The 10,131-nt window shown below is 42.0% G+C and overlaps 1 protein-coding gene across 2 annotated transcripts in view; it reads left to right on the forward strand.

The window, feature by feature from the left end:
- Positions 1 to 9,923, forward strand: part of Itgb3 (integrin subunit beta 3) — a 51,897-nt gene extending 41,974 nt beyond the window's left edge. For both annotated transcript variants that reach the window (XM_020179679.2, XM_020179680.2), the window contains 2 exons: positions 5,259 to 5,425; positions 7,020 to 9,923. In XM_020179679.2, the coding sequence (XP_020035268.1) occupies positions 5,259 to 5,425; positions 7,020 to 7,085 (233 nt within the window). In that variant the 3' untranslated portion in view covers positions 7,086 to 9,923. The remainder of the gene's footprint in view (positions 1 to 5,258; positions 5,426 to 7,019) is intronic.
- The last annotated feature ends 208 nt before the right edge of the window (positions 9,924 to 10,131 follow it).

Consider the following 10,131-nt stretch of genomic DNA (forward strand, 5'->3'; position numbering starts at 1 on the left):
GTAGTATATATAAATGTAAGTTCTAGCGAGAAAATGACCTGCTAGTTGAAGAGACAGAAAAATATGGAGAGGAAGAAGGTAAGTCTGGATGTTATCAAGGAATGAAATAGATCATGGTATTTTTGGAGATGGTAATGTCAAGAAGTATGGACTTTGAATTCTAGAATGTTATAGCACATGGCATCTGTTCACCATAAGTGAGATAGTTGCCAGGGGGAACCTGCCTAAGCTGAAAAGGAATGCCTGATGCTGGGAAGCATTGACTTACCAGGTTTGTGGCAGGATGGGTTCAAGCTGCCCTGAAGAGTGAAAAGATAGTGTTTGCTCTCAAAGCCCCTTGGAAACAGGGGAAGTCCATCCATCAGACACAGACAAACCTCAGGATTGTTACCATCCCACACTATAGATTTGCTTGTTTCCACTTACCACCTTCATAGCTTCCATTTTTTAATGTTATTATAACAAAATATCCAGGTCTGGGAAATATATAAAGAAAATAGTTTTATTTGGCTTACAGTTTTGGAGGCTGGAAGTCCATGATCTGGTGGTCTCATTAGTTCAACCTCTGATTCAGACCCTCTTGGCTACATCACAATATGGTGGATGGCATTATGGTGGGAGTGTGTGTGTGTATCAGAGAGAGAATAGTTACATAACAAGATAGGAAGCAAGAGAGATTCAGGGACCAGGTTTTCTCTTTTGTGATTTTTTTTTTTTTGGTTGTGGAGATTGAACCCAAGGCCTGGTACATGCTAAGCATATACTCTACCACTGAGCTATAGCCTTTTTTTTTTTTTAAATTTATAACAACATGCTATTGTGGGAACTAACTGGGGTCCCACAAGAACTACATTAATCCCTTGTGAAGGCAGTCTCCCCCACTCAATGACCTACTTACCTTGCACTAGGCCCTACCTCTTAAAGATTCCACCATCTCAACATTGTCACACTGGGGACCAAGCTTTTGGCCCCTTGGAGGTTAAACTCAAACCATATCCAAATCATAACACCTCCTTTTCTCTTAAACAACAGATTCAGATATGAATGATTAGAAAATAATTTTGAGTACTTACTGTATATCAGGCACTATACTAGGTGCTGAGAATAGAATAGGAAATGGCAGATGTAGGACTCACAGGCCATAGGTAAGGCAGGCATGTGACTCAATATAACATATAGTAGGATAGGACTATGTGATGGGGGTTGAACGAGAAATTCTGGGAGTGAAGGAACAACCTCTGAAGGTAGAGAATAAATCAGTTGGTCTCTTGACATTTATAGCCATAGGAATTCCTTGAAATCATCTTTTAGACTGGGTGCCAGACAACTTTTTCTGTAAAGGGCCAGATATTTTAGGCTTCTGGACCATATGGTCTCTGCTTTGTCTACTCAACTCTGCCACAGACAGCCACAGGCAATATTTAAATGAATGGTCATGGCTATATTTATAGAAATGTGTGGCAGGTTGCATTTGGCTCATGAGTTACAGTTTTCTGGCCTCTGCTTTCACACACAAGTTCTCAAACTTTGGTATGCCTTCTTGTTAAAAATCCAGAGTCTGGAGCACTGCCCAATCTCTCCAAGGCTTTGCTTTTGTGTTCTTTACTGGTGCTCCTGGTTTTTGGGATGCACCCTAACATTTGAGTGCCTCTGCTTTAGACACACCACTTCCCCTGAGGAGCCTTCTGAGATTTTCTCCAGTGGGTTAAGTCAAGACTGTCTTGAACACTGACAAGATAGTGCTTTCCCTGAAGGCCCTCTAGAAGCCAGAGGAGTCTATCCCATCACACACAGACCAACCACAGGGTTGTCACCATCCGACACTATAGGTTTGTTTGCTTTCCCTTACCACCTTCATTGCTTCTGTCTTTACCATTTTTCTGTGCTATAACAAAATACCCAAGGCTGGGAAGTGTGTAAAGACTAGGTTTGGTACCTCTGTTTGCTTCTCATAGCATTTGTGCTTCCATTAGAAGAACTTTCATTGCTCTAGGATCAAACTGCTTCTTTAATCACCTGTTCAGTGGATTATAAGCCCCATGAATGCAGGAACCATGTCTGTTTTATTGGGTATTGTATACCTGTACTTAGTCACCTACTGAGAAGATATTTAATAAATGGAGTTTGAATGAATTAGTAGAACTGATTGTTTCTCAGGTGCAAGTAGGCTTATATACATCTTGGTACTTGCTAGAATTTTGGCTGCTTGGGGGAAGGAAAGGGATGAAGGTAGGAAAAAGGAAATAGGAAGGTCAAAGAGCTACTTTGGGTCACCTGTGCTTAGGAAGGGGCTGCCACAAATACATCGTCTAGGATGTTGCTGTCTCAGGGTTGAGGAGAGTGTGGTGCTCCCATTTGGGAAATTGTTCATCAGTCTTTCCAGAGCTTTCACCCTTTATATGGGCCAAGGATGGTTAAAAAAGGACATCACCTTAATTTTATTTAGTGATTCCAAGGAAAGCTGATGAGGGGGTAGAAGAAAGAGGAGTTGGGGGATATGTCCCTGAGGGAGCAGATGTGGATTGATTTGACCATGACTTTGTCACACATTCCCACCCACCCACATTAACACACAGAATGCATTTTTCTGCCTCCATGTTATCTGTTCCTTTGTCCCTATAATTACCTTGTCATTTTGCTGCAATTGTTTTTCTGGCACTCCTGCTGAACCATTTATCCAATCATTTGTCTTGGCATCTTTTTCTTTTTTTGGCAGTGGTGGGATTTGAACTCAGGGCCTCAAGTTTGCTAGGCAGACACTCTACCACTTGAGCCACTCTGCCAGCCCAATCATTTGTCTTGGGATTTTGAGGCTTTCTGAGGGTATGAGGAACAGAGATGATGATAACCTGGAATGAGTCAGATAACCCTGGGGATAGTTTTCCAGACTCTTTGCTAGCATACCTCTTCCTCTACATTAGGATATGGGACCCCAGGTCCAGAGACCCACATTTCCTTTTTATTTTATGGTGCTGGAGATGGAATCCAGGGCCTCATGCCCTGGATGGAGATAAAGGTAAGAACTTAACCTTGAACCATACCCCTCCCCCAGAGACTCACATTTTCTATCTGGTTGCCTGACTGACTCTCCCTCCACCCACCCTCAACCATTTCCAGGGGCTCTGTCTTTGAGGAGAACGTACAGTTGGAGTTTTGGAGCATAGAAGATCATTCTCTTTCTCTTCCCCAACTCATGGCTCTACAGATACTCTTTGAAGGGCTGAGCCAATGCTGGGCAGTAAAGGGAATATTGCCAAATGGCTAGGTATCTGCCAAGAGGGATTTAGCCACATGGAATGGTTCCTGAGCTGGGTCCTCTTCATTCCCAGATAAGGTTGCCAGACAAAATACAGTATGTTCTATGCAATATTTGGTACATATTTAAATTGAAAAGCAGCTTATTTATCTGAAAATCAAATTTATCTGGATTCCTCTACTTTTGCTTGCCAAATCTGCCAACCCTAGCCAGACTTCCTTGACCTTTGGTCACTCACTGTGGGTTCACTGCTGTGACTGGGAGGGGTCTCCAGAGATCACCTGATCTTATCTTCTGCTTCCCAGAAGCCTGACCCCAACTCCCATTGAGACAGCTGGGTAACAGGGTCCCCTGAAGACCTCCGGAAATTCTACCGGTCCTGTCTGTATCACCATGTATAATTAGAGATTTCAGCCCTATTCCAACCTTCCAGAATGTTCATAATTCCCTTTCCCAGAACTGGGGTCATTTGCTCCTGGGATTTCAGACACTGGAACCTCACAGCCTTTCTCCAGGCACTCCTTTAATTACAGACAGGTTATAATTTGGTGGGTTGGGAAACAGCCAGCTTGGTTTGTGGTGGTGGTTGTTTTTGTATAGTGTGTGGTGAGCACATGGTGTATGTTTAGAGACAAAGGTGGGAGATAGTGTGGGAAGTAGATGTGACTTCTTCTCCAGACTCATCAATACTTATATATACAAACACCTAGTTTCATAACACTTGAGGTTACAGAGTGAGATCACTTGTCAGATACCTGAGGCTTATGGGAAACAACTCTGCAGAGTATAATCAGCTGACCCTCAGAGGATTGACATAACTTCTGTCTGCTTTGGTTGTTGACGAGGGTTGAACAGAAAGTCAGCTCCAATAGAGTTAGGATTTTAGATGGCTAAGTATTTCAGGAAAGAATCTAAAATATTGTCTTGGCTGGCAGGCCTCCTGGTCTCTAAGGTCACTGGGCTCACAGCCCTCAAGGATGTAAATATCTGAACCAGGGTAACAGACACAAATGCCAATAGGGCCTAACTAGGCAAATTAATTAGTGAAGGAGCAAGTATAAGAAGAACATCAGTAACGATGGTAGCTGATATTTATTGAGCACTTATTCTGTGCCAGGCACTGTTCTAAGTTCTTTTTTTAATTAGTTATATATTTTTTAATCATTGTACTGGTAATACATTGTGACATTTACCGAAGTTTTTATAATATATCGTAGTAGAATTCACCCCCTCCATCATTCTCCTTTATCCCCTCCGCCAATTCCTGAAACAGTTTCAACAGGTCTCATTTTTTCCATCTTCTGAATTCTTTAGTACAGTTAGTTTAATTATTACTCATAGCAAGTTTTTAACTTGACTTCAAATACTGTCTCCATTTTAAAGAGGGAGAAACAGAAAACAGATACCCAGAAAGGTTCGTTTACTGAAGATTACATAGCAAAGTAAATATTAAACCAGAATTCAAACCCAGGCAATCTGGCCCTGGAGGGCACAGTAGCACAGACACAAGGACAAGTCACACTACCTCTGTTTAGGGGGAAAAAGGGAGAATGATGAGGATTCTGGCAAAGGATTGGTTGCTCTCAACTCTACCTGGTGTGTGTGCGTGTGTGTGCATGTGTGTGCATGTGCGTGTGTGTGTGTGTGTGTGTTTGCAGTGCTGGGGATGTAACCCAGAGCTTCATGGATACTAGGCAAGTACTCTAGCACTAAATTACAGCCCAGTCCCCAAATCAATTTTTAAAATAAACACTGGGGTGAATTCACAATGAATGGAATAAATTCTGTCCAGCGGTGGCCATCTTGAGCACTCTGACTTAAACCACTCAGAACAGATCATTGCTGTCCTAAAGAGCACCCCTCCTTAAAAATATTAATGAATTTATTTTTTTTAAGACCATCCTGTTTCCTTCAGAGGTCTTTCTGGTTCTTTCCTCCTTTGTTAAGAAGACTTTTTTGTTGTCAGTTCCAGTGATTCCTGATATCTGCTTCTGCTTCACAGAGTGTCCCAAGGGCCCTGACATCCTGGTGGTCCTGCTGTCAGTGATGGGGGCTATTCTGCTCATTGGCCTCGCTACTCTCCTCATCTGGAAGCTCCTTATCACCATCCATGACCGGAAGGAGTTTGCTAAATTTGAGGAAGAACGAGCCAGAGCAAAATGGGACACAGTAAGTGGCTGGGCTGCACAGGGTGTCTTCTTAAGTCTTTGGTTCAAGAATCTGAAGTGGAAGTGGCAGATGCTTATGGTGGTCAGGCTCAGCCAGCTCTGTGGTTTCCCAGTTGTCCTTAGTTCTAGAAATTGGGAGATGGTCTAATTGTCTTTAAGCTTCCTGAAAACCACCTGATCCTTTACTATACAGTGACCACTGTCCATGTCATATGTACTGATTGAACACAAATGGACACAAATGGGACACTGAATAAATGAAAAAAAATTCTCCCATTGAGGGAGACAGGACAAATGTACACAGAGAATATAAAATACACTATCTATACCCTATATAAGTAGTAATGATGTCCAAAGCATTAAACACAAATGGAAAAAGATATAACAGCCAACATTTACTGAGCCTTTATCGTGTGCCAAGAACGGCTCCAAATGCTTTTTAGATATTAGCTTCTTTCATCCCCACTGGCTGAGCAATATTATCATTCCCATTTTAAAGGTAAGGAAACTGAGTGCAGAGAAGTTGCTTAGGAAGGAATTAGGTAACTATAGGAGTTACTTTTGGGGTCAGCCTTTTAGATGTAGTATATCTATGTAGATGGATATATATGTCATTCTACCTCATTCTCTTCTTTCCCTCAAATGATGAGATGGTAGCATCTAAATCTGGCTATTCTCTTAGGCTCCATGTAGTTTATCCTGATTTAACCCAACCAAACAAGCACTTATTGTGAAATTTTTGTATACTTAACCAAAGAATAGAACTGACCCTCAGAGGGATGACATAACTTCTGTCTGCGTTGCTTGTTGAGTAGGATTGAATAGGAAGTCAGCTCCAATAGGGTTAGAATTTTAGATGACTAAATATTTTGGAAAAGAATCCCTCTGGTTCAGCTTGCACATTTTAACTTTTTTCTGTACCCTCCAAGGCCATTTGACTGCCTGAGTGTCCAAGATTAGGCTGAAAGTTTGTTCTCACTTGATGGTGACCCCAGGGTTTTTTACCCAAGTATCCAAAAAGCAAGGATGTTTCTGTTGGGACCATAAGAATATCCTGAGCCTCTGAGGCACATAAGAATGTTTTGGGTTTCTTGAAGGCACCACTAAGGACTAGTTACCTTATGGGATTTGTTGTTGGAAAATAATGTGTTAGAAACCTACTGACGTGCTAACTTTCCTCTATCAACATGAATAGTGAATAGTGATTAAAGAGAAGAGATGAAAACAAATTAAGAATTATTTCAGCAAAAACTGGCCTCTTTGTTCTAAACACCATTTCTCTTTCTGGCTCATATTGCCCAGCACTGCCACAATGAAGGAAAAAAAGGAAGAAGGGTAAAAGAGAAAATGAGGAAACAGAGGAGGAATAGGAGAGGCTGAGTAAAAGCTATCCTAGAATGCTTTGGAATTGCCAAAAAGAGATGAATTTAAAAAATCTTTGAAATTGTGGCAGGATGGCAATCCATCTCTCCTCCTTTTATTTCCTATCCATTCTCATCTTAAGAGTAAAAATGTGAGTGAAATGAGCATTACACCTTCATGGTAAGGCAGAACCAAGGAGCTCACTATAAGACACTTTTCTCTTCTTTCTGCAGGCCAACAACCCACTGTATAAAGAGGCCACCTCCACCTTCACCAATATCACCTACCGGGGCACTTAAAGACAAGAGGTCATCCTCAGATCATTGTCAGACTATCCCAGGATTGTGGGAGTCTCTGCCATCATGTTTACAGAAGACATGTTTGTAGGATGGGATTTGGGGCTTGGAGTAGGGTGGATAGGAGAATGTGGAAGAGAGAGAGAGAGAGAGAGAGAGAGAGAGAGAGAGAGAGAGAGAGAGAGAGAGAGAGAGAGAGAGGAGTGTAAATGTGTAATTTAAAACTTTCAATGTGTCCCCATAGGCAGAGCTCCTCAGCCTTTGTCCCAAGGTTGCTTCCTGCAGGGATCTCTCTGCTTAGCTTGAGGGTGACCTATGGAGCTGAGCAGGTATTCTTCATTACCTCACTGAGAAGCCAGCATTTCATGTCAGACCTTTTCCCCATGTCAGGGCTGAGGCCTCTCATTCCAGAGGAAGACATGCCAAGTCTTGGTTCTACCATGAGTCTGTAAGTTTATGATTCTTGGGCCTGATTCTCAGCAGCTGTGGTAGGAACTGCTGGGCTTTGCAGCTCAGCTGTTTCACCTGTGCCTGTGTCCCCTTCCTTTACCTCAGGCTGCAGGGAGAGTTTAAACTTTTGCCATCACCTCAATCCAGCAGTGATTCTCTTATAAGGGGAGTCCTTGCAATCTAATTCTTTGACCTGTTGAGAGTGAGGGTGACAGGGCCATTCAAGGGCATGCATGGTCTGGGACAAGGTATGCCCACATCCCTCAGCTCATAATTATAGCCCTTCAGATTTGCCTCATTGGCAATTCTACCTTGGAGTTTCATTTAGAAGTGTCATTCTTAGATCAGCACATCTCTTATCTCCTGCTTCCATACCCTCACTGTTGCAGACATTTGCTATGCATGACCAAATGTTTTTCTTTCAAAGATAGTGCTATGGTTAGAGCCAGAGGTCTGACTCCACCCTTCAGTCCTTCTGCCCTGGTCCCAGGCAACTCTAGTCACCTAACTCTGTGCTTCTCTGTGCTGCACCCATCCATGGGGGTGACTGCATTTACCTACCTCTTGGGTGTCTTGGGAAGGAGTCATTCCCATGAGTGTACTGCGTATAAGTGCTAGCACAGAATGATGGCAGGTTAGATCAGCAGGTATGGCCTATTCCCCTATGGGCTAGACAAACCTCATTTTAACTCAGTCTTTTATCTAGGAGGTCACAGTACAATTTATTTTATTTTTCTTATTAGGGCACCTGAAACCATGATGTGAGTTGCTTAATCTAAAGGAACGGGTATATTTGTGTTATATTTGTAATTTTATTTGAGGACAAAGAAGTAGAGCATTAAAAACCACATAGACTTGGGTAAGATACAGATATTCCTAGTTGGCGTCATTTCTTAGTAAGTTGCAGCCTAGTTGCTGGGTCTGTAAAGAACTCTGTCTTTCTAGAAGCCTGTGGGAATGAATGTATGGACACATTGTACCTTTCCTGAGGAGGACAGATACTGTTCTTTTTGTCCCAGCAAGAGCAGTTACTCTACTGGTATTGACCTGGATTCCACATTAAAAACCAAACTCCCTACTGGCTGAGGACAAGGGAAAGACCTATAAACAGTGGTCTGCTGATCAGAAAATCTGAGTCTTGGCCTCAGTGTTGCAGCTAAAGAATCTTTAATGTTTATTAAGGCAAGTCACTTTCTTCACTTTGGAGTTCAATTTTCTAGTTTGAAAATAATGGACTTTGACCAGTCAACCTTGAAGGGCTTCAGTACCAACATTCCAAGGTGCTGGGATTTACTGTGGCATCAAACATGCAATCAAGAGTCTGTATATGTGTAGGAGAGCTAGAGTGTCACTCAGAGGGAGAGTGCTTGTCTAACATGTGTGATATCGTGGATTTGAGCCCCAGCATTGAAAGGAAGAGTCAATGGGATATTGTTAGTGTTCATTTTTTTAGTTGGGAGATCTGAGAGATCTGGCTTTGGCAAGAGAGAGGTCATTTCCTATAACCTTTCTTAACGACAGTCTCATTCTCTCCTCTTGGAACCCTTTCTCCATCTTTTGTTAGCATGTACATCTTCTGATGTAGTGCTTCAACCCCACTTAGTCATTTCTTCTTAGTTGGCTTTGCATATATTTGTATCCACAAATTAGGGAAGAAAAATCAATAAGAAGCAGCTGATCCAGGTGTTGACATTGATAATAAACCTTGAAATTAGGACTGAGGCAAATGACCGAGCCCTATCTTGCCCATGAGTTGCCCTTACTGTAGGAGACGGGAATGTGGTAGAGGGACAGATGGGGGAAGGGGAAAGGTAGTCACAATCCAAGGACATTAGAGACTAACTGTAACCTGTGGCTACTGAGGCCAAGTCAATAAGAGTAGTGGTGGGGCATTTTCTCTATTAAGATGTTCTATATGAGCAAACAATATCAAAGGAAAAAGAAAATGTACCAAAGGATAAAAAAATCATTGTCTGAGTTTCTGGGATGAACTCATAGGCCCTGAAGACCAGAATTGTTTGCCAGTTTGTGGGGATAACTGCAGTGAATAGCTGTCAGTTTTGGGATTATGTAGAGTGAACATCTAGATAGTCACCTGCCATCACACAACACATTGCAAAGGGATTGTGCCTAGCTCTTTTGGAGGTAATTTATGTCCAGTCTCAGGGTCTGTGGACAATACTGGGAAACTGCACACTCCTGATAAGCTGCTGTATTAGGAGTCAGTATTTACCTCTCATATATTTCTAGATTGTCCAAGATGTTAAGATACTTCTCTGTTAAGTGTTCCTCATTGAAATGACTTAAGTGCCTTCCCAACGACCTCACCACCTCCTCGTTTGTGCAACCGTGAATTAAATGTGCTTTACAAAAAGAATTGGCATAAGGCAACCCCATGCTTCCTGTGTTGTTATTTCTGTTTCCTTTGAAAAGATAACTGTCATTTCTTCATGAATGATTATTTTAGAACAAGCGTATTTCCAAGTGTAACAGAATGATGACTACTATGGGAACTGAAGCTGCTTTAGAATCCAGAACTTTTCCTTAGACTTAGTATTTTCTGAGTGAAGTTATTACTGTCCTAAGAGTTTTTTTTTTT

Source organism: Castor canadensis, chromosome 11 (assembly GCF_047511655.1).
Source record: "Castor canadensis chromosome 11, mCasCan1.hap1v2, whole genome shotgun sequence".
Classification (NCBI taxonomy): domain Eukaryota; kingdom Metazoa; phylum Chordata; class Mammalia; order Rodentia; family Castoridae; genus Castor; species Castor canadensis.